Below are 22,546 nucleotides of genomic sequence, written 5' to 3'. Positions count from 1 at the left end.
TGCTATAACGACTTATGGCTTATTATGGCGCTATTATAAGGCTACTCAACTTGGGCTGTAAACTATGAGAAACAGAACATGTCATGCGCTTTGTTGTATTTTCAATTTCAGTCCTTCTCTACGCTTTGATTCGATATAAATCTATGTAGGAATTAGTGGTTGGCGAGGTGCCCGGCGTTGGCGGAAACATATTGAGTGTCACTTACTTCCACAGCAACCTTGGTTTATCTCCACCCACCTCCTTGCATGCTTGTTTAACTATTTATCCTCCCTCTTCCAAATCCTATTTATCCTTCCGGACAAACACTCACCCAATAGAACCAGATAGAGGAAGCAACATGGAATTCGACACCAAGACCCGTAAGTCCTCAATTGATTCCCCCTTTGTTTCTGAACCGCCTTCCGAAACCACAGACGCGGGTACAATGGAGGGGTAGTGCACTTGGGGCGACCGGGCTAAGAGGCATCATGTAAACAGCTCCCTACAGCACCGGTGACACCTCATCATTTGCATACATATCAGCCCGGGACAGATGGCCGGTTATTTTGGTTAGTATACGTGGTTTTCCATAGAAATAAATACCTATTGACAAGTTCAATGTCAATTTGCTAATTCAAAACTACTTTGAATAACTAGACCAGTGCAATTGACGACCTCTCCCGCACGCTTTTCGAAGTCTCAGACGATGAAAAGAGAAAGGAAGGCAAGGGCATGGTGGGGAAGCTTGCTGAGCTCAAATATGAATTGCAGCACAATCGCAAACTAACGTATGTGCCCTTTCTTTGAAGCTCGACTGATCCTGTGCGGGGAGTCGCAGCCGGCTGCTGGGATCTATATACATTACCATCGGATGACTGACGTCGCAATGGCACGAGGATTACGAGAAACAGACCATTAGAAGATGATGGAGAATCGGATATTGCTATATATAACAAGGAACTTGAGGAACGAGGTCAACTCGTTTGGTTCAATGCTCCGTGGCTCTTCACTGAGTGCTATCTCTGTTTGTGATTTCCCGGACATTCAGTACATACCAGTGGTTTTTGGAGCAGTTCGAGCCTGAAAAGCTGACTTCGAGAAAAGATCGACGAATAAACCTGTTGTTCTCCCTCTCAACACACTGGAAAACGTACGATATATTCGCACGACAGAAGATGTCCACATTTAAATCATCCCGCCCAGCCGTCCTAGAATTGGCCGCAAAATACAAGGAGCTTATCCAACAAATCGAAAGCGGCGAAGGAGGCCAAGGCAAGGGACTAGAACAAATCGAGGAAGCGGAAAGGCTGCTCTTCATGGAGATGTGCGAAATCTGCCTTTGGGGGAACGCCACCGATCTCTCTCTCTTGACTTCCCTCACATACGAAGATATCCAGAAACTTCAAGGTGCCAAAGCACGCAAGGCTGCGGAGGAGAACATCCTTATTAACGACCTCCCGGCTGCCTTTACGATATTAAACTCTGCCAAGAAAGCCAGACCCTCGGAAGAGCGCCGCGTCGACATCGTCCTTGATAATGCTGGGTTCGAGCTCTTCGTCGATTTGATCTTAGCTGGTTACCTACTCTCTGCAGGCCTCGCAACAACAATCGTGCTTCACCCTAAATCCCTCCCCTGGTTCGTCTCCGATGTGCTACCCAAGGACTTCATGGACCTCATCTCCGCTCTCGCAGACCCGCAAGCCTTCTACACATCACCGGACGAAGCTGGAGACCCCAAAGCCAACGGCAACAATGCAAAAGCCCTTTCTGAGCGGGAAGTAGAAGAACTCAAGTTCCTGTTCCAGCAATGGAGCAAATTCCATGAAGAGGGAAGACTGATCATCCGGCCAAACCGCTTCTGGACCACTGCGTCTAGTTACTGGCGGCTCCCGCACGAGGCGCCCGAGCTGCTGGAAGATCTAAAGGCGAGCGAATTGGTGATTTTCAAGGGCGATTTGAATTACAGGAAGTTAGTTGGTGATGTACGTTTCGAACCACCCTCCCCGGTGTTCCTGAGCATAAGAACGCGTACCCCATACACCCCCTTCTAGTTCCGGGTATGGGTTCACATACAACTAACAACGCACGCCAAATCATAGGCCCAGTGGCCCCTTACTACTCCGTTCACCACCGCAATCGGCCCGCTGGGGCCTTCATCAGGTATCCGTGTCTTAGCACTCCGCACTTGCAAAGCAGATACCGTTGTGGGTTTGCCGGAGGGCGAAGATGAGCGCCTCCGCGCATTGCCTAATGGCGGTGGGGAGAAGGAGCGCAAGTGGGCTTGGGGTGGGAAATGGGCGGTCGTTTCGTTTGCGGACGGGAAGGCTTGAGAGCTTGGTTTGTAGGCAAGGTTATATCGACTCATAGAGCTAGGTTTGCTAGGGATGATATGAGTGACGAGGAGAGGAGCTGTTTCCGTCATGTGATATAATAGATAGACATAATAACCATGGATGGATACCCCATTTTAAAATTGATTGAATAGTGTTCAGATATTCATCCGGCCTCTCCACCCTCGCGCAGGGTAGTTTTGTGTCTGGCTATCACAAACACTGACTTTAAAAGAAAAATAAAATAAAATAAAATAAAATAACCTGCATTGGTCTGGGAGAAAAGTCAAGAAAATTCACCACTTTTACCCATCCATACATGAGAATTATGGTTTGATATGATATGCAAGGCTTTTTTATTGTGTATCTATGTAGCCACAATCTACGCATACATTTCTACCAAGCCCGAAAAACAAAGAATGACAAAAAGTAATAGCGATCCACAAACACCACTCAACGCTCATGGGGTGCTGCGCATCCTAGTAGTAGCCTTAAATAATAATAATAGTTGAAAAGAAAAAGGGAAAGGAAGGGGAAAAGACTCCACGAAAACTACATCAACCGGGTATATAGAAAATCCTGGCCAGTACCCCTTTGACGTTAAAAAAAAAAAAAAAAAAAAAAAAAAAAAAAAAAAAAAAAAAAAAAAAGAAACCAAATAACAAAACCCAATCCAACATCAAGCCTTTAGTCCTGTCACCAGTCCCCTAGCACGCCCACTAAAACAAAGACGAGAAAGAGGAATGCAAATCAAGCTGACCAAACATTTTCTTTCCCCTCAGCGTTTACCCTTTTCCTCTGATCCCTGAGTTTGAGTCGCCTCATAGCTGCCGCCACTCTATCCGCTGGAAGTGAATCACGTTTTAGGCTCGCGGGACTATTAGGGGAGTCACTGCCGCGGAGTATAGACTCCTCTCGCTGGAAGGGGACCTGACGATTAGTCGCCGTGGCCGCTGCAGCCTTGGCAGAGGTCCTCGAAAGCACACGGGTCCCGCTGACTTTCCGTCTGAGGTGACTTTGATACTGACTTGAAAGTCTTGCCGGAGGGTTTGTCGGGTTTGAAGATATATGGACCATCGAGGGTCTTGGGGACAACGCTGAACGCGCTTGTAGACGTAGTCTTGGCGTTCGCTTGTCAGGTGAGGACACCGGGCTGTTCTCCAATGATGGAAGGGTAGGTGGTGAAGAGGGCGGGACCGGGGGATTATCTCGATAAGGAAGAGTTCTGGTAACGCGATTTTTGGGCAGAGCAGGAGAATCTTCCAAGTTGGTCGTTGGCTCGTTGTGGTCCTCACTGCAGTCAATCAAAGTGTCTGTTCGACGCCGCGTAGTGCGCTCAGGTCTAGTCCCATGTCGCTCAAACACGTGTGGTTGGGGTTCGATCGCATCAACATGTTCGTTAAGGGTGTTTCGAAAGCTGTCGCGTCTAGGATCACTTGCATTTTGGACAAGGTCTTTTCTGGGGCTTTCCGCCTTTATATCTTTATAACCCTGGGAAATTCGAGTTCCCGATTCAGTTCCTTTGCGAGAGTCATACTTCCCATCTTGCCTATCCACTGTGTCATGCTCACGTTTCATATCCGCAGCGTTTGGCAATACTTTGATTTCACCTTTCCGCCTAACACTGCCATGAGAAACGTTTTCCACAAGTGATATATTGTGACGGAGCGAGTCGATAATATCCTGCATGTGTTGCTTTTCTTCGGTAAAGGATTGTTTTAAAAATTGCTCCGCTTCTTGGTGGTGTTGCTTCGCCTCATCTAAACGGTTCTTGTACTCCTGAACTCGGTCCTGCAGCTTTTGCTCTTTCTGCCTTAGCCTCGCTTCCTTAGCTTTCCGCCTGTCCTCATAGCTCGTCATCTCCTCCTTGAACCTGGCGAGACTCAGTTTCAATGCCTTGTTCTCTTTTTGAAGTTCGATGGCTTTACGTTCTGAACTCTCAGCTAGGCCTTGAAGCTTCTTTGTATTCAATTTGTTATTTTCTAACGCCTCGAGCTTGGAATTAGCCAATTCAAGTGCCTTTTCCGTTTCCCGGAGTTTTTGGCAAACGTCCTCTGAGGCTGTATTATGTTCTTGAGACTCGCCATCGCTGTCTATCATCCCGTGTCGCTCTAGAGCCTTCCGTAGCGAATCTGCTTTGCGCTTATACTGTACAGCTAAGGCTGTCTGTTCGGATAGCTCTTTAAACATGTCTTCATTTGACCCCGTTTTGTTCGTGCCGTCTACCATTCCAGCTGCAAGCTTAGAAACGTGAAGCTCCATTTCCGAAACTTTGGCCTCTTCTCGTTTCAACTTTTCTGATAAACGCCGCATTTCTAAATCCTTTTTCTTCGCGTAAGATTTCGCAACTGATCGGTATTGAATCAGCTTTTTAATCTCTCGTTCAGTTTTCGCCCTATAACTATCGAATTCAGATTTCCAATATATCCCTGACTGTGAATGTGGCTCGTCAAGATTTGTCGTCACATCGTCTTCGCTTTCGTCTTCATACCTATCCTTGGGTGGATCTTGATTCCCCTTGGGCCTGGAGGTCTCCTTAGCAGGTGAGTGAGGTTTTCGATCCATAATATCGAAAAGCTCGTCATTTTCATTTCGTTTCATTTCTTCACCTGATTTTTTGCTCCGAGCCTCGATGAGAGATTTGGTGAGCTTGCTGCTTTTTTTACCGCTTCCCTCGTGTAGTTTGCCTGTCCATTGCCGGCTTATATTACCATTATACGCAGTCGATTCGAAGGGAGACTTCTTTCGTTCATTGTCCACAACTCCTTCACCAAACGATACAGTCTTCCGTCGCGTCGCTGCAGTTCCTGGTGTGAGCAGAATGCTCTTTGTGGGGGAAGCCATCGGCGGTGCAGGTTCATCTGACTTTCGAAGGGATGGTTGCAAATCTAAAGGGCCTGGATTTTCTTTTTTTGGAGGCATATGTATATCAGTGCCCTTGCGATTGACGGTGGGCTTTAATGATTTAATTGGAACTGTAAGCTCGTCGTCGGTGGCATCGGGGCCTGGCGTGCCCACAAAGGCACTTTTGAATGCCCGAAAAGCAAATAAAGGAGCGGGGGTTTCTGGAGCTTCCTGGACTTTGGAATCGTCTATCGAGAGTGTAAACAATTAGCAATTGGAGCTTGAAAGGAAATTTCTTATTGGCAGGAAGGCGTATAGAGGCGGTGTGGAACAAACATACCTGCAAAGCCGGTGTACTCACCGCGTGCGGAACCAGCCAACCAGCCTAACATGTTGGCAAAACGGCTGGAAGTTGCTTGAGAGAAGGGGAGGCTAAAACTAATGACCAAATATCAGAGAAGCATTGTCCCGTATTGCGCTCACTGGCTTGCCGTTGTGGGAATGCCTAGCAGCTCTCTTGCAACGTTGGGTCGAGTTGGGGTTGGTTTGTTTACTTCGACGTCACTCAACCGGCTGGCGCGTGTAGCGCGGAGAACGCGATGTTTAACTACTGTTTCCGGCTTAGTGTGTCAATTTAGCCGGCCACTGGCGCCGTAAGGGAAAAACATTGTTCCAGTGCACCGTAGACACATCAACAACCCAAGACCGACCGACCGCCTTCCATCTTCCCCGCTAACTATGTCAACAGTTAAACCTCAATTTAACGATTTATAACCCGCGATCCTTTCTAATCATGTCTAGGTAGAGGGCTGCAGCTTCGGCTGCATCTTCGTTGTCTACTCTTTCTGGGAGCAACGGACATCACGATCTTCTTCTAATGTGTCCTGCATCCATTTCCGAAGTCCGCCATGCCTCACAAACACAAGAAAAGCAATGTCCTGAAAAATGGCGCTCCAAAAGTAGAGAAAAAGGAGAATCCTCCTGAACCACCTGCTGTTCCCCCTACCACTAACTACAAAGAAATTCATGAGAATGAGGCCGACGCCTTGCGCTCAATATACTCGACTGATTTTGAGGATGTAGAAGTCCGACAAGCTGCTTGGCATGTGAGTACCGTACAAAATGCGTTCGCCTTTTTGTATTTACAGATATACGCACATATATATACGGGAGGATGTACTCATGTTCTGGTAAATAGCAAGCGTCTGAAGTAGCTTTCAAATTGCATCTGAGAGCTTCCTCGAATCCGGACGTGCAGGTTGTCTTGTTAGTTTCGCTGCCTGCGACATACCCTAAGACAGTCCCAAATTTGACCGTCCAAGGTCTTGATGACCTCCGGAGAGGAGCTAAATCCAGGATCAAGGATGTGATTGAAACTAAACCAAAAACCCTTCTGGGTTCGGAAATGATCTACGAACTTGCACTATCCGTTCAGGATATCCTCGAAGATGTCGCAATAGCACAAGCCGAGGACAAAGACATACCAAGCCTGGAGGAAGAACGGATAGTCCAGGAAGCCGCAGCAATACAGCAAGCCGAGGAACAAAAGCAGGAAGAGCGGAGGAGGCAGGAACAGGCCACTGCTGCAGAAGAGAAGGCTTTACAAACGCTACTTGAGAGCAAAATTAAGCAAAGACAACGAGCGAAGGAACAAGTGTCGCGACGGAGAAGCAAGGTGGCTTTTGAGGATAGTGAGTCCTTTGACACTGGCCTTGTTTCATTTGACCCACCGTTAGTAATGAATGACTATGATGAACGACCTATTACTTTCCGGTCGGTACTTGGGAAGACATTAATTGCCAGTGCGCCTCACAAGGAGACTTTCACAGTGAGGCCTGTCATTTCTGGAAATGGGGCTCATGTTCCACTCCTCGTCCTTAAACAGCTATTTATTCGGGAAATGGGCTTGGAGCGTGACCTCCGCCAGGAAATTAGGGCGAGCGAAGACAAGCTCGAAATCCTAAAGCGACTGAGACACCCAAATCTGGTTGATTTTATTGGATTTAAGATATATCGCCCTCTTGGCCCCGAGACATCCCACGAAAGCGCATGGCATATTTACACTTTGTTCGAGTATGCTAACAAAGGATCGCTATCTGAGCTGCTTGACATGATCGGGAGTGTGACGGCAGACACCGCAAGGGCCTGGATGTTACAGCTGCTTGATGCCTTAGAGTATTATCATCGTAACGGTATTGTTCATGGCAACATTCATTCTGGACGGGTGTTATTGTTCAGAACCCAGTCCAACAACACCATACTCAAACTTCTAAGTGGTGTGGAGGAATCGCTTCCAGTACCATCAGGAGCGAAGCGAACTTTAACTTCCTCCCAGTCTCCATTTTGGATTCCACCAGAGCTCACACAGAAAGGTTCTCAGCCCAGCACCAAAACTGATGTATGGGATCTAGGGATAGTTTTTCTGCAAATGAGTTTTGGAAAGGACATAATGCAGCGGTATACATCAGCCAACGCTCTTATGAATGCGATCGATCTTTCAATGCCTTTGGAGGAAATGCTTGGGGAGATCTTTAGACCGGACCCTAAAAAACGCCCCACTGCATTCCAAATTCAACCATTCGAGTTCTTTCGAGTCGATGCGCCACTGCTTGAACCATCGGTTGCATCCAATCTAATATCGCTACGAAGACGAAGCCGGCTTGATTCCCAGGGAGCCCTCCCTTCATTTTCTCGGTATGGGCAGGACTTTGATGAGGTTGGGCGCCTGGGCAAAGGAGGTTTCGGCCAGGTTGTGAAAGCGCGAAACAAGCTAGACGGAGGGTTTTACGCAATCAAAAAAATCTCCTCGAAGTCAGGGATCGCCCTCAAGGATACTTTATCCGAAATTATGCTACTATCAAGGCTTAATCATCCATACGTCGTACGGTATTTTACTGCGTGGCTCGAACGAGACTATCATGCTCTTGACGACGAGGCAGTGTCATCCACCGAAGCAAATTCGCGTCATCCTGAAGACGACGTGGATTTCGGATATAGCACAAGTGGACTTGATTTTATAAGCTCAAAGGGGTATCCTGACATAGAGTTTGGGTATGATAGTGATGGGCATGACGACACTGATACGGCATCGGAAGAATCCGGCCACCATAGACAATGGAGCCCATTAAAAACAGATGAAGGCCCAAGCCTTCAGAGGCTGAGATCTGGATCATCATCCCACACTGTGACAACTACGCTTTACATTCAGATGGAATATTGCGAGAAGCATGTAAGCATATTGCCACCCAGGTTGCTCTCCGAGCAAAAATAGGTTAACATATTTCGCTAGACACTCCGCGATTTAATCAGGAACGGATTATATGACGACATTGAGTTTTCTTGGAGATTGTTTCGACAGATCGTGGATGGCCTAAGCCATATCCATAGCCATGGCATTATTCACCGGGATCTGAAACCAGATAATATATTTATCGATGTTGCGAACAACCCACGCATCGGCGACTTTGGCCTAGCTACGACTGGCCAGTTCACAACGGCAGTTCGATCTTCGAATGCCACAGACATTGCTGGGCATTATACCCGGAGTATAGGAACCACCTACTATGTTGCCCCTGAAATGAAATCTGTGTCGGTCGGACAGTATAATGAGAAGGTTGATGTGAGTTTTTTATTAAATATTCTACGCCTACGAAAATTATACCCGAATGGAATAATACTGATGATAGTAGATGTATTCACTTGGCATTATATTTCTCGAAATGTGCCATCCTCTCAAGACGGCGATGGAGCGCGATCACACATTGCAGAACGTGAGAAAGAAGGTTCATACGCTCCCCTCAACATTCGAGGTACCAGAGAGGGCCATACAAGGAGAAATAATTGAGTCCCTCCTGAGCCATCGTCCAAGTGAACGACCCACTGCAGCAGAACTTCTCCAAAGCGGCAAAATACCTCTACAGGTTGAAGAAGAAATGTTTCGAAAGGCTATTATGGGCATTCTCTCCGATCCTAACTCACCGGACTACAAGAAAATCCTTTCAGCTATTTTCTCCCAGCCAGCGAGAAAATTCGAAGACATCGCATGGGATATGGACTCTCGCGGAACACCACCCGCTGCCGAAGTGTTGCTTCAAAGTCTAGTAAAAGAGAAATTGACATCGATATTCCGGAAACACGGCGCTGTTGAGACGACACGCAGCTCCCTATTCCCACGTTCTGAACACTATCCCCCAGGGGTGGTTCGTCTTTTGGATCCTGCAGGCAACCTTGTTCAACTGCCCTACGATCTCACCCTCCCGAATGCTCGCTCCGTGCCTAGATTAGACTCGTCCATCGAAAAGATCTTCACTTTTGGCACCGCCTACCGGGAGTCTATACACGGAGGAGCGCCACGTGGTCACCGTGAGGTTGACTTTGACATGATATCACATAACACTTTGGATCTGGCACTAAAGGAAGCGGAAGTCATTAAGGTCTTAGACGAGATTTTGAATGAATTCCCTTCCCTGAGGTCTGCCCCAATGTGTTTCCACATTAACCACTCAGACCTCCTTGACGCGATTATGTCATTTTGTCGAATCAGCCCCCAACAAAAGCCCCTGGTTAAAGAGGTCATTAGCAAGTTGAATATTGGACCGTACTCAATGCAAAAGATCCGTAGTGAGCTTCGATCTCCAACTATCGGGGTCGCGTCTACATCTGTTGACGACCTTGCCCGCTTCGACTTTCGAGGTTTGTTCCTCCATACTGACTCCCTTCTTAGACCTGACATTTTTTAATGCCAAATAACAGATAGCCCAGACAAAGCCTTAAAACGCCTTCGTACAATCATGGAAGGAACGGAGTTTGCAGACCGCCTCGCTCCGATATTCGCCCGTCTAAACGCCGTGGTGTCGTATCTAAAAGGATTCCGTGTGAAGAGAAAGATCTACGTAAACCCCCTGAGCAGTCTTAACGATAAATTCTTTCGTGGCAGTGTTCTCTTTCAATGCGTTTCCGACACAAAACGACGAGATGTCTTTGCGGCCGGAGGACGATACGATAGCCTCATTCAAGAATTCCACCCTAAGGTTCTATATTCAGGCAACCAACGTCATGCGGTCGGATTCAACCTCGGATGGGAAAAACTGTGCCTCTCAATGTCGAACTATTTGAAAGGGTCAAATAAAGCTTTCCTTAAACAGGGAGAGGCGGAAATAAGCGGAATCTGGCGGGCAAGACGGGTAAGTTAAACCTTCTTTGGGGGGGTGTTCAGGCCTGGCATATTCTGATTTGAAATAGTGTGATGTTCTCGTCGCTAGTTTCGATGCTACAGTCCTTCGTACTGTGGGAGTTGGCGTCGTTCAGGACCTGTGGGCGCATGAAATTAGTGCTGAACTTTCCGTTGATGCTTCCTCATTGGAGGAGATCCTTGCGCGGTATAAGAATGATAACCATAGCTGGGTCGTGATCGTCAAGCAGGATAGCATGGACCGGGGACTGAAAGTGAAGAATATTAGCACCAAAGAAGAGTTTGAGGTGAGAAGCTCTGAATTGGCGGGGTGGCTTCGAAGCGAAATCGGCGCGCGGAATCAGCGTGAGCATCTAACAGGTGCCGGCAAACCACTGAAACATCTGTACCATCAAGAATCCAACAATTCGGTCAGAGAGAAAGACCAGGACGTAAGGATTTTAGTAGCACTCCACCGGAGCAAGAAAACGAATAGGCGAAACATCATTGAGGCCGGTATGTTTGTTCCCATTGAAAAGACTACGTACCCTTGGTGCAAGGAACTATTGTTCTAACAACCCCTTTTTCCTTCTCCTAGCAATTCGCGAATCACGCAACGTGATGGATAGAGCGCTTGACGGACCTATTGCGGCTATTGACACTCGAGATGAGGTTTTGGAAGCCCTCCGGGATACCCGTCTTTCAGACCCCGACAGGTGGCGGACAGTGATACAGAACTGCCCACTGACAGAAAGGAAGTATATGGCTCAGGTCCTCGAAATGCTCAACGACCTTGCCAACGAGCGCCGAGACCCTCAGGATGGGAAGGAAATCTATAAGAATGCGTTTATTTACAACTACCGCACCGGCAGTTGTATCTATTATGATCTCTCACGTAGTAATGAGAAATGAGCCATATGAGAGATGAATATTAGTATGAATGAGGTATGAATGACATGATAGCAGGATACCCGTATATTTCTTTGGTAGCTGAGTTTGCCATGCAGGAGCTCTGTCTCTCACCGTGAGCATTTAATGCTTACTAAAATGAGAAATAGTTCCTCAAAGGATTAAAAAAATACTATTGTACAAGCAAAATTGAAAAAAGAGACGTATCAATCGCTATCATCACTGTCATAAGCCACTAGTGGTCCACTGGACACCGGGGCGCTTGGTTTTGTCGTAAAACTTCCCCCCGTAAATCCGTTCAGTGCGCTTAGAGTTGACCCAGATAATATACCACCCCCACTGGTTGCCTGCTGCTGCGGTACTTCTGCTGGAACATCCTCAATTAAACGACCTTCCGCCGGAGGTTCGATTTGCTGAGTTGCTTTCCCTTGCTCCAATTCCCTGGTGCGAGCATACCAAACCTCGTCAGGGGGTTCGTAGCCACTAAGCCCAAAACTCCCCTCAATCTTCTTCCGTTTCCTCGCCTCAGGATCTCTCCCTTCCAGCTCCGCCACAAACTCCGCAGGCAGGGCCTTCCTGACTGCCTCCGCTGCCTGCTCCTCGATACGCTGCGCGTCCCGCTTCTGCGCCAGCGGGTTCGGATCAACCGTCGCCCACCGCACATTGAGCACCTCATTATGGTCCAGGCTCTGATGCGACATCGCCTCTTTAGCGAACTGAGAATTTGCTTCGTTCGTATATGTCACGAACGCCACGCCTCGAGAATTGAGCACGCGGATGCGCTCCACCTGGCCCCATTCGGCAAAATGTCTCGCGACGATCTCCTCAATGTCATCCGAAACGTGTATCCGGCCGATATACAGTGTTCTGTTCTGCCTCATAAAGCTGCCCACGCCACCCATGTCATCTCGGTAATCGCTGTGTTTATCGCGGCCGAAACAGTCGACGTTCGGATTGAACAAGTCATGCAGGCCCGGGAGACGGTGTAGGTAGTCGCACTCGTGGCCCTTGGGGCATAGGCCGCGCGCAAAGAAGAGACAAAAGTATGAACCGCGAACCTTATCTGCGCGCGTGTAGCCGCTGTCGCGGGCTATGCTGCAACGTGAAGGGGCAGGTTCTTGTGAGAGGTATTTGTCCTCGCGATCGCCACCGGACCATTTGTTGTACCAGATGTTGAAGATCGTGCCTGTTTGGGGTGGGGGTTCGGATTTTACTGTAGATGGGTCGACTTGAGGTCGGGCTGGCCTTCGCTTTCGGCGGATTATCTTTTTTGTCTTCTTTTCGGCGTCTGTTGGGTCTTTAGTGGTGGTCGTGAGGGAGGTGTCTGCGGGATTGGCGACGGCGAGATCTGTGGAGGGTGCAGAAGCTTCTCCTTCTTGTGTTATACTATCTGGCCCGGGAGAGGTAGAAGGAGCCGTAGGCCGCGGCATAGTAGCTGTTTCATCCATAGCTGAAGATGTGATCGCGAGAGGGATGTTGGTTTTGTTTATGTTGAAGCTGAAGATATCAATCAATCTGGAGGTCTCGAAAAAATTAGATTATGTAATCACAAAAGCTGACCACCATCGTCCCGCGATATGAGCTAGTTACGCTTTACGGTGCTGGGGAACGACTTTTCTTCTAGACCTGTTCCTTATTCAATAGTAAATCATCCCTTTCGAGCTTATTTAGGAGTCGTTTTGCACCCAACAAGGGTGTCCATCTGCAAAAATGGTGAACATCACAGAGAAAATTAAAGAGTGAGCGAGCATTTACACCCCCCCGATAGCCAAAACCTCGATTCAATGAACGGTCGGTCTAACCTGGTGGTGTTGGATATTTGTATAGGATTGAGGAGGAGATGCGCAGGACGCAGAGTGAGTTCTCTTTTTCTTCTTTCTAAATAGGATTATCGCTGACTTTTCAATGAACAGAGAATAAGGCAACGGGTTTGTGGAACTATTCAATTTAATGGCCTGCGTGTTAGCAGTATATTAATGGGCCAAAATCAAATTTCAGAATACCATCTAGGTCTGCTAAAAGGGTATGTGCTATGTATAGAATATTGTACCTATCCGTTGAATTGATTTATTTGCAGAGGAAAGTGTTATTCCACATGTGAAAACCGCCTCTCGAGATAAAATACCCTGTTACTACACCTTGGCCTGGACAACGAGCATCAAGGTTGTCTGTTTAAGCCGGTTGTAATTGCTTGTTCCTCCTATTCTAGAGACAGGAAGGCGGCTTTGTCTGCATTCCATCCACCGCAGAAGTTCCCAAAACAGTGTAGCCATACATATGACTAACTCCGTCTCCCCAGAAAGCTTGCACGATTACGAGCACAGCTGCTCGAGCCTACAGGTGGAGCGGGATCTGGCGGTGGCTCGGGTTTCGATGTGAGCAAGAGTGGTGATGCTCGAATAGCCCTAGTGGGATTCCCATCTGTGGGCAAGTCGACTTTTTTATCAAAGATTACGAAGACGAAGAGTGAGGTTGCGGCATACTCCTTCACGACGCTCACGGCGATTCCTGGAGTTTTGGAGTACGGCGGCGCCGAGATCCAGGTCCTTGATCTGCCTGGTATTATTGAAGGTGCTGCCGAGGGTAAGGGGAGAGGGAGGCAAGTCATATCTGCTGCTAAGGTATGTTTTTCCTCCTGGTCATTTTTCTTGGATTTCTTTTTTATGTTATTCTATTTTGTTTTGGTTCTTCCTTGAATATACGAACCCTGGATATCTAATAAAACCTCGACTCTTAGACTAGCGATCTAATAATGATGATTCTTGACGCTACGAAACGTGCCGAACAGCGGGCGCTTCTGGAAGCTGAATTAGAGGCAGTTGGGATCCGGTTAAATCGGGACCCCCCGTGAGTTACTATTGCATTTAAACGCGGTACCTCTACTTTGCTTTGTTTAAAACTATGCTAATACAGGTGAATATACATTATTCGTTGACAGAAATATTTACCTGAAAGTGAAAAAGGCAGGCGGGATGAAAATCACATTCCAGTCACCGCCCAAAAATCTGGATGAGAAAATGCTCTATAATATTTTACGAGACTACAAGATTTTGAATTGCGAAGTTTTAGTCCGCGATGAAAATGGTACGTTTTCCAGGTTATGGAATTGCTTTCTTTGCTATATTCCGCTCCTAGTTATCCTATCCTAGAGGCGAGGGAAATTGACAGTATCTCTCTTAGCTACGGTTGATGACTTTATCGACGTGATTATGAAGGACCACAGGAAATATATTAAATGGTATTTTTCCATCCCTTGAGTTCGTTTACAAAAACCGTGTCATCTGTCACAAACTAACATACTTTTTCTCGGCTCTCAGCCTTTACGTCTATAACAAAATAGACAGCGTCAGCCTGGATTTCCTCGACAAACTTGCCCGTGAGCCCCACACGTGCGTTATGAGCTGCGAACTGGATCTGGGTATTCAGGATGTGATTGATCGGTGCTGGCAGGAGTTGCAGCTTATGCGGGTGTATACCAAGCGGTAAGTTCTCTTTTCGCCCTGTCCATAACTACGCGTGATGTGGTGGGTGCCTTGGGAATTCAATTGGTAACTATGCTGACAATTGCAACAGAAAGGGCGACGATCCCGACTTTTCAGAGGCATTAATTGTGCGCAACAATTCTACCATTGAAGACGTGTGCGATCAGATCCATCGGACGCTGAAGGATAACTTTAAGTATGCTTTGGTTTGGGGGGCCAGTGCCCGACATGTCCCACAGCGGGTGGGGCTGGGGCATGTCGTTGCGGATGAGGACGTTGTGTCGATAGCTACAAAGTGAGAGGAAAAGCATGTACGGAGGACTCCCTAATGCAGAGATAGACTGTTCCTGAAGTGACAGCCATAACAGTAATAGTAGTAGAAGTAGTATTTACATCATCCTGTACCAAGTCTTCGATACTGCCCCTCGGTTTCTTTAACTAATATAACCGGATGCCTCCGAATCGGGCCAATTAGGGCTTCTGATTAGGGCTGGATCCCCCACTTGACCTGGGGTTTGGATGCAGAAACATCAGAGCAAAGACAACGCTGTTCAGATTCAAAAAAATACCACTGACCAACCAATTATCAAGGGGAATATCCTTTACTATTAGAGAGATACCTTTTCAATATAATAAAGACCCTGCCTGACCCAAAGAGGAGATTAGCTATCAGCCTCGGAATCGCCGCAGAGCTATGTAACCCCAACCTGGTCCGCGATGGAAGCTTCTCGAAGCTTCTATTGAATTGAGTTGCTCCATGATGCAACCGGTTTGCGTGTTGCTGCTGCTATGCTATCATAGCGATGACTTACTCCGTATCCAAGTATCAACTTGCAATCCAATAATAATAACTATTCCGTGGCGGAGACCAAGCCAAGGCTGAGCGGGACAACAAGCCCCAAGATTCGAACAACGTCACGTCACTGATTTCCCCCAAAAAACGATTCAACTACATAACCTGCCGCCATGCTAGCTAGATGAGTTGCCAATTCTGAAAAATAATACGGAGTACAACCACAACTACTACCACAGCTACCAACTTCAATCCCCAGCATCAATCACCTCACCACGACAATATAAACGACTACAATAATAATAACCATCGTGCTTGCATGACCCATATCTGTGCCCATTTGATACATCCACACACATCCACAGACACACACTACACCACCCTTCCTACCTACTATCTCTTCATCTCTTACTTTGATTCGAGACATAGCATAGCGGTGTAAGGGTAAGCAAGAGAACTCCCATTTGCCTCTTGGATTCTTTGATCCTTCCCTGGCTCGCAGTTCCCGTCTATATCCAATACTTGCATGCGTAAATTGCACCCCTCCGCCAAAAGAAAAGCCAATCTGCTTACACCATATAACCAGTAGTCCTCAACCAGGAAATCCCCTCCAATCGATCGTTCCTCTCCTCTCCCGATCCGATCCGTCTATTCAAAACATTAACACACCTATTCTTCTTTCTCATATCCTCTCTCCTCTAGCCGACACTCTTTCTTTCCTCAATTAGTTGACTCAGCTTAACAAACATGGTTGCGGAAACGAAACTATATGACTCACTGAATATCTCCCCAACCGCTACTCAAGATGAGATTAAAAGGGCCTATAAGTATGTCTTTTCGTTTCCTCCCGTCACCTATCACATAGAGTATAATATTTCCTGGAATCTTTTTTGGGCTATACTCCGGAGTTTTATATATTTTTATTTATTTAATTTCAACTGTTCAGTATGTTTTGAATTTTGAAGGTTCCACCTCTGCTGACGTTAGATAAAATCCAACAACAGGAAAGCAGCACTGAAATTCCACCCGGATAAGAATAAGAATAACCCAGATGCTGTAGAGAAATTTAAAGGTATTTTCTTTTCTTTTTTTTTTTTTTCTTTTCTTTTCTTTTCTCTTTTTTTTTTTAGCAAGGCAACGGGGCGAACCAAGTTCTGCGCAAAATGATTTCTTGAAGTCGAAATACAGGCTGAAACAAATTTATTATCATACAGAGGTATCCCAAGCCTACGAAGTCCTGTCCGACCCCGAAAAACGAAAAGTATACGACCAATATGGCCTTGAATTCCTACTGCGCGGGGGTACCGCAGAGCCTCCTCCTGGCGCTGGCGGGCCGGGCGGAATGCCCTTCGGAGCTGGTGGAATGCCCGGTGGTTTCGCGGGCTTTGGAGGCATGCCCGGCGGTGGTGGTACGCGAACATTCCACTTCTCCACAGGCGGCGGCGCCGGTGGATTCCACTTCAGCAACCCGGAGGATATCTTCTCGAACTTTGCCCGCTCGGGTGGCGCGGAGATGGAGGACGACGACCTGTTTTCGATCTTGGGCGGCTTAGGTGGTGCGAGGGGAGCTGGCGCACGGCGTAAAGGTGCTGCGAATGGGGCGCGGAGGGCGCCCACGCCAGAGGTTACGACGGTGGAACGGCCTTTGCCGCTTTCACTGGAGGAATTGTTTACGGGCGTGCATAAGCGGATGAAGATTAAGAGGAAGACTTTTAATGAGCGGACGGGGAAGAGAAGTGTGGAGGATAAGATTTTGGAGTTTGATGTCAAGCCTGGATTGAAGGCGGGGAGTAAGATTAAGTATGCTGGGGTGGGGGATCAGGAGGAAGGAGGCACACAGGACCTTCATTTTATTATTACTGAGGTAAGTCTTCTATATATACATAGGCACAAGCGATTTATCCACTAACACACATCTCCATCAAACAGAAAGAGCACCCAACCTTCAAACGTGACGGCGACGATCTAATCACAACTATCGACATCCCCCTCAAAGAAGCTCTAACAGGATGGAACCGCACCGTAACCACCATAGACGGCAAACAACTTCGAGTATCTGGGGCGGGGCCGACACAACCAGGCTTCGAGGAGAAATTCCCATCCCTCGGCATGCCGAAGTCGAAATTCCCCGGCCAGCGGGGGGATTTGATTGTGAAAGTCCAAGTTAAGTTCCCGACGACGTTGACGGCAGCGCAGAAGTCGAAGTTGAAGGAGATTCTATAACTTGCTTCCGCGTCCCCCACTGTATCCCCCCCTGGCTTTTCTCGGCCTTGGGGTGTACGGAGGGGCCTTATGATTTTTTATTTTTTATTTTTATTTTTATTTTTTCCTTTTGGAAGCAATGAGGCATTGGTGGAAGCATTTGGCGTTCTTTGTTTTTCCTTTTAAAAGGGATTTCTTTTCCCTGTTAATATTTGACTGAGTGTTTCTTTTTCACCTTACTCTGGCTGCGGTTATTTTCGTGCTCGGCTAGCCCTTTCTTATGATTTTCCCTTCTAAGCCTTCCCCCCATTCTTCTCTCAATTATTATCCCTTACATATTACTTTTTTTTTTTTTGGTGGGAAAAATTATCACAGATTTCTGCTTTGATGCATTGTAAATCTCACCTTTGTTTATTTTTAGTTCCCTCCCTATTCTGTTATGTTTGCCTGAACAACTGTGAAAATAAACAAGCATTTCTTGTAACCAAATCATAGCCAAAAAATACAAAGATTTTCCAATTCATATTTAATATTTATTAACACCATTTCTGCATTTAGTGATTGTTGTGTCGGACCTTGCGATGATGTAACTACATCAGAGCTCCAGATGATGCGCCATTCCCAATTAGGACAAGCAACCACCATAACCTCCAAGCTCAAGCAACGTCACAGCCAACAGCCAACTACAACTAAACAAACAACTGTGTGCTAGCCAGACATCAAACCCCAGCCAAATCCATCCCTCGACGATGAAAAAATGAAAAAGAGAATTACCTTCGTTCATGCAGCTGATGGGGAATTCAATCCGGAGCAGATCACTGTGAAGGATGACTCTCTCTCTGTCCAATCCCTAGACGCAGCGCGCCAGGAACGAGTTACATTTGCCGTTGACGAGCTTCCCCAGGAGGTAAGCTTTGAAAAATGAACCTCCCTCCTGTATAACTGAGATTGCTGTAAACGCGAGAATCGCTTTGTTTGCCAATTTTAAGTAAAAGAAACGAAAATGGTCCTTTCATAATTTGCTCACCTGTTCTTCCACTCCTATAGGTCTGGCAAGTCCTGAAGCAATGTCATGAACTACATATCCGCTGGTCGTCGCAATATGTTTACGATGCCGTCCCACCGTTCGCGAGCAGAGTATCGCCAGGCTTGCATGTTTTCTACACGCCGATTGACCAGGACCGTCCTGCGTACGTGTTACCATTTTTGATCGTGAAAGTGATTGTGACCGTGGCATACATGCTTATTTATTATATACGGAATTGAAACCCCAACAGCACACGCCTATGCCCTCTCCTACTCAAGGTGTTCGATGATAAGTTGAAATGCTATCTTCCAGAGGTAAATGCACTTGCAATTTGCCCGAACCATGGAAAGACTTGTTTCTGATCAAATCGTGATAATACCAGACATCGTTTATATCGCCGCCAATACTATCTAGAACATTTATCTCGAATCCCCCTCTCCAATTCCACCAGCTACTTCCCTCCCTTGACGAGTTCGTCAAGTACATTCAGCACAAAATCTGCCCACGGCTTGGGGATGAACAGAAAATCACCTGCGAATCGGATGTAGCCTCGCTTCTTTCTGCGGATTCGGTGGATATCGACTATGACAGCGTTTCGCACACTCTTACGACGGCGGGCTACTGGTCCAAACCTCCACAGAGAGATGGATGGACAGAAACAATACGCAAACGCAAGAAGAGCACAGATAAAGTAGAGGTGGGGATATTGGCAATGGAGCGGGCAAGACTACCCGAAGAACTCTCCATGGGCGGTTTCCTAGCCGTCGTAGGAGAGGATAAGAAATTAAGTACGTGCATATATATCCCACCCAACGTCCTCCTCCCGCTCTAACTAACTTATTTTTGACCAGAGCCAACACTCTTCTCCTTCCCATCCCGTCATCACCCCCTCCCCAATTCCTCAAAATACACCACCACCTTCCGCCACCCGACAGGCCTTCACCCAACCCTCCAGCTCTCAATCACACGCTCAGCCCTCACAGCCACACCCCCACGAGCACCCCCAGACTCCAAATGCGGCTTACACACCTACCTTACCCTCCCCTCCTCCGTCTTCGCCGATAAATACCAGCTATCCACCACTGACCCGCTCTTCCTCCAATCACACAACCTCCTCTCTCTCCGCGCCATCGCAGGCGAAACGGACCTCGAAGCCCCAGACTGGGTAACTGAGCGCTGGGGGTCAAGTTTACTTCTCGAGCTCGCCACACCACCATCTTCAAATACCCATAAATCTACACACGGAAACAGAAACGATGACAACGACAACGACTGGCAGGTCACCATCCCCTTACACCTCCGCTACCTCCACCCTTCCCCCAGCGGCTACAGGAACATCAGCGTCCCATGGCCCGTCATCTTCTGGGCGTGCACGCCTGAAGATGAAGAACGGGAGGAGTCAGCGGCGGATGGAAGGGGGAAGATGATGGCGATTAACCCGTTTGACAGGGTAAGGCTGGGCTGGGATGGGTTGTTTGCGCCCGGGACGCTGTTTTACCAGCTGCATCCTGACACAGCTACTTCGACAGATGAGGATGCGCATGTGCATCTGGGTGCGGAAAGGGGTATGATGGTTGAGAAGATCCAGGTGCCGGTTTTGAGAATTGATGATGGTAATGATGGTGGTCTGTTGGATAATGTGCGCAGTATTGAGATGGTGACGTTGGTTGTTGTTGTTTTTGGGTTTTTGTGGGTGTTACGGAGCTTGGGGCGGGTGGTGAAGGAGGGCGGGCTTGGGAGTGGGGGTGGGAGACGAGATTTACGGGCCAGGGAGAAGAGGGAGTGAAGTGAGTCCTGTGTTAGGTGAGCAGAGTAGATCATGACTAACATGAAGATTGCGGAGAATGGAACCTGAATCTACGAACAAGGAGAACAGATGATATAAACTGCTTTTCACTGTTTTTACCCCTATCTTGTGAGATAATGATTAACCGTGCCAAACGCGACTCACTACCATTAGTGAGGAGTGAGTGCGCTTGGCACGGTTACAGCATATGTATGTAATATAGCATAGGCTCTCATTGTAAAATTAAAGAATTCAATTGAATAAAAAACTGAAAAATAGACATTATATCATTTATACACATACATACGTATGTACATCTCATATCCATTCAACTCAAACTGAGGTGGACTGATAGTATCCATACTCTGAGCAGGTAAATTAACAGCCATGGCATACAGCACCAACACAGATAACAGGCAGAAAAAAAGCTCCCAAACCAGCTCAGATCAGAACAAAACAGAGCACAAAACACCCTCATCAACGTCATGATTGAACTCCATTTAAGGACCCATGCATCCATTGCCATTTACAACCAACAGAGAGGCCTGAAACAAAGTCAACGCACAAAAATGAAATACCTTTTTTTGTCTCCCGTTCTCCCCCTTTCTGGAAAAAAACACAAAGAAGTGGCATCATAGAAAATAAAAAAGCCAATAGCGAAAAACAGCCAACCCCACACTGAGAACGAGGGAAAAAAAGAAAAGAAAAAGCCAATCCCATACACACAACATCAAGAAAACAGACTGGCGAAACAAAACCCCATCCTTTGAAACTAAAATAAGCAAAGCAAATACGAATAATAAAAGTTACAATAGTTACTCTGACAAGGGAACATGAGGTATATGCATACCCCCTTTCTCCCTCCCACAGGCATGGCTTATGCACAATGTACTATATGCAGGAACAGGCGAGACAACTGATAACAACAAACGCAACATAAAACAGCAGTAAAACACAAGAAGGGACAAGAAAACAAAAGAGCAATAAATAACAATCAAACATCGAACAAGAAGACCAGGGAAAATATCACAGAACTAAATTCAGGAGAAAAGAAATCAAGAGCTGATACATAAACATTCATTTCATCAGCATGAGGCAAATGCGACAAAGATATCAAACGGGGACAAGGACATTTCGCATTGCCAAGCGGAAGGCGTAAACGGGAGGAGGCTGGGGAAGGGGAAGGTGAGAAGAGCCTGAGTGAAGCGGAGAGGAATTAATTGGCTTAGGTTTCCAGGTAGGAGGTAGACGATACATGCCTATAACACCAGTCCCTGGCAACCTTTTCCTGATTCTGGAACTTCCAATGGGTCCGTTCCGCTTTCGAAACTATCGACCTCATTTGATTTGTCGGTTTCCAGCATGATCACGCCTCGAACAGCAATCACAGCCAATTCCATCCACCAGCCTGTGGCTGGGCTACCCAAAGAAATTGCTCAGTTCCCAAGGTGAGACGGATAGAGCGCTTGTAGAAACGTGTACCACTCGAGGAACATAGTGCTGGAAAACTGAAAACTGCAAAACAGAAACACCAGAACCCAGGAGGAGAAACAGTAAAACGAGTGGATATCAAGCGGTCGTAATTCAGAACAAACATGAGAAAAAAAGCCCGCTTGAGACGGAGAGAGACCAGAAACGAAACATGAATTTACGTCGAAGTGAAACCCCCGAAACCATCGGTGTGAGAAGGTCTGATTGAAAAAGGAAGGTTGGGTGTGCATTCCAGTTGGTTGACTAGAAAAGTATTGTTGGACAATCGTGACTTATAGACAGGGTAAGACCAATCTCGGATGAAGCGATATGGTTGCATGTTGATATAATCGCGTCCATCCGCCATCAAAAAAATTTCGGCTGGCCGTATATATGCCGAATAATAGTATTGGTTCCACTTCGTGATAAGTCTTGTCTTGATTTGATTTTCCAAAGGCATCCTTTTCGATAAATCCAAAATCAAAAAGCACGGCAATGACAAAAACTCCAAGCAAGAATATAGAAGGCAAAAAAAAAAAAAAAAAAAAAAAAA

At 46.9% G+C, this 22,546-nt stretch overlaps 7 protein-coding genes across 7 annotated transcripts; 5 read left to right on the top strand and 2 right to left on the bottom strand.

The window, feature by feature from the left end:
- Positions 1 to 4: 4 nt before the first annotated feature.
- BDCG_02178 (uncharacterized protein) lies at positions 5 to 2,618 on the top strand. The gene is made up of 6 exons (XM_045417730.1): positions 5 to 360; positions 479 to 549; positions 638 to 768; positions 892 to 1,004; positions 1,085 to 1,962; positions 2,080 to 2,618. Exons 1-6 carry the CDS (start codon positions 339 to 341, stop codon positions 2,308 to 2,310), a joined length of 1,446 nt encoding a protein of 481 aa, XP_045274465.1. The 5' UTR covers positions 5 to 338; the 3' UTR covers positions 2,311 to 2,618.
- Positions 2,619 to 2,952: 334 nt separating this feature from the next.
- Positions 2,953 to 5,733, bottom strand: BDCG_02177 (uncharacterized protein). Its single transcript, XM_045417729.1, has 2 exons — positions 5,495 to 5,733; positions 2,953 to 5,402 (listed from the first exon to the last, which is right to left on the bottom strand). Exons 1-2 carry the CDS (start codon positions 5,544 to 5,546, stop codon positions 3,061 to 3,063), a joined length of 2,394 nt encoding a protein of 797 aa, XP_045274464.1. The 5' UTR covers positions 5,547 to 5,733; the 3' UTR covers positions 2,953 to 3,060.
- Positions 5,734 to 5,863: 130 nt separating this feature from the next.
- BDCG_02176 (PEK/GCN2 protein kinase) lies at positions 5,864 to 12,151 on the top strand. Its single transcript, XM_045417728.1, has 7 exons — positions 5,864 to 6,260; positions 6,353 to 8,383; positions 8,444 to 8,773; positions 8,844 to 9,846; positions 9,907 to 10,337; positions 10,396 to 10,840; positions 10,923 to 12,151. The coding sequence occupies exons 1-7, from the start codon at positions 6,063 to 6,065 to the stop codon at positions 11,234 to 11,236; spliced, it is 4,752 nt and encodes a 1,583-aa protein (XP_045274463.1). The 5' UTR covers positions 5,864 to 6,062; the 3' UTR covers positions 11,237 to 12,151.
- BDCG_02175 (pre-mRNA-splicing factor cwc2) lies at positions 11,099 to 12,730 on the bottom strand. Its single transcript, XM_045417727.1, has one exon. It carries the CDS (start codon positions 12,679 to 12,681, stop codon positions 11,440 to 11,442), a length of 1,242 nt encoding a protein of 413 aa, XP_045274462.1. The 5' UTR covers positions 12,682 to 12,730; the 3' UTR covers positions 11,099 to 11,439.
- A 213-nt stretch (positions 12,731 to 12,943) lies between these two features.
- On the top strand, positions 12,944 to 15,014 carry BDCG_02174 (GTP-binding protein 1; the record flags this gene model as incomplete). Its single annotated transcript, XM_045417726.1, has 10 exons — positions 12,944 to 12,972; positions 13,061 to 13,089; positions 13,147 to 13,161; positions 13,232 to 13,256; positions 13,533 to 13,854; positions 13,971 to 14,080; positions 14,172 to 14,317; positions 14,414 to 14,471; positions 14,551 to 14,715; positions 14,807 to 15,014. The coding sequence occupies 10 exons, from the start codon at positions 12,944 to 12,946 to the stop codon at positions 15,012 to 15,014; spliced, it is 1,107 nt and encodes a 368-aa protein (XP_045274461.1).
- Positions 15,015 to 16,255: 1,241 nt separating this feature from the next.
- On the top strand, positions 16,256 to 17,731 carry BDCG_02173 (DnaJ like subfamily B member 4; the record flags this gene model as incomplete). The annotated part of the gene is made up of 4 exons (XM_045417725.1): positions 16,256 to 16,335; positions 16,513 to 16,580; positions 16,723 to 17,372; positions 17,438 to 17,731. The coding sequence occupies 4 exons, from the start codon at positions 16,256 to 16,258 to the stop codon at positions 17,729 to 17,731; spliced, it is 1,092 nt and encodes a 363-aa protein (XP_045274460.1).
- Positions 17,732 to 18,304: 573 nt separating this feature from the next.
- Positions 18,305 to 20,825, top strand: BDCG_02172 (protein pbn1). The gene is made up of 5 exons (XM_045417724.1): positions 18,305 to 18,617; positions 18,758 to 18,900; positions 18,988 to 19,051; positions 19,120 to 19,525; positions 19,589 to 20,825. Exons 1-5 carry the CDS (start codon positions 18,468 to 18,470, stop codon positions 20,521 to 20,523), a joined length of 1,698 nt encoding a protein of 565 aa, XP_045274459.1. The 5' UTR covers positions 18,305 to 18,467; the 3' UTR covers positions 20,524 to 20,825.
- Positions 20,826 to 22,546: the final 1,721 nt, after the last annotated feature.

Source organism: Blastomyces dermatitidis (assembly GCF_000003525.1).
Source record: "Blastomyces dermatitidis ER-3 genomic scaffold supercont1.2, whole genome shotgun sequence".
NCBI classification, from domain to species: Eukaryota; Fungi; Ascomycota; class Eurotiomycetes; order Onygenales; family Ajellomycetaceae; genus Blastomyces; species Blastomyces dermatitidis.
Note: the sequence above shows the minus strand (reverse complement) of the source record. Positions and strands in the feature narration are given on the sequence as shown.

Excerpts from the sequence above, each read along its gene's own strand:
- BDCG_02178 (XM_045417730.1), top strand. The coding sequence starts at position 339 with ATGGAATTCGACACCAAGACCC. Across the intron at positions 550-637 it reads ACAGATGGCCGGTTATTTTG|ACCAGTGCAATTGACGACCT; the intron begins GTTAGTATACGT and ends TTGAATAACTAG. Across the intron at positions 769-891 it reads CAGCACAATCGCAAACTAAC|ACCATTAGAAGATGATGGAG; the intron begins GTATGTGCCCTT and ends TACGAGAAACAG.
- BDCG_02177 (XM_045417729.1), bottom strand. The coding sequence starts at position 5,546 with ATGTTAGGCTGGTTGGCTGGTTCCGCACGCGGTGAGTACACCGGCTTT. Across the intron at positions 5,403-5,494 it reads TGAGTACACCGGCTTTGCAG|ACGATTCCAAAGTCCAGGAA; the intron begins GTATGTTTGTTC and ends CACTCTCGATAG.
- BDCG_02176 (XM_045417728.1), top strand. The coding sequence starts at position 6,063 with ATGCCTCACAAACACAAGAAAAGCAATGTCCTGAAAAATGGCGCTCCA. Across the intron at positions 6,261-6,352 it reads TCCGACAAGCTGCTTGGCAT|CAAGCGTCTGAAGTAGCTTT; the intron begins GTGAGTACCGTA and ends TCTGGTAAATAG. Across the intron at positions 10,841-10,922 it reads GCGAAACATCATTGAGGCCG|CAATTCGCGAATCACGCAAC; the intron begins GTATGTTTGTTC and ends TCCTTCTCCTAG.
- BDCG_02175 (XM_045417727.1), bottom strand. The coding sequence starts at position 12,681 with ATGGATGAAACAGCTACTATGCCGCGGCCTACGGCTCCTTCTACCTCT.
- BDCG_02172 (XM_045417724.1), top strand. The coding sequence starts at position 18,468 with ATGAAAAAGAGAATTACCTTCGTTCATGCAGCTGATGGGGAATTCAAT. Across the intron at positions 18,618-18,757 it reads TTGACGAGCTTCCCCAGGAG|GTCTGGCAAGTCCTGAAGCA; the intron begins GTAAGCTTTGAA and ends CCACTCCTATAG. Across the intron at positions 18,901-18,987 it reads ATTGACCAGGACCGTCCTGC|CACACGCCTATGCCCTCTCC; the intron begins GTACGTGTTACC and ends AAACCCCAACAG.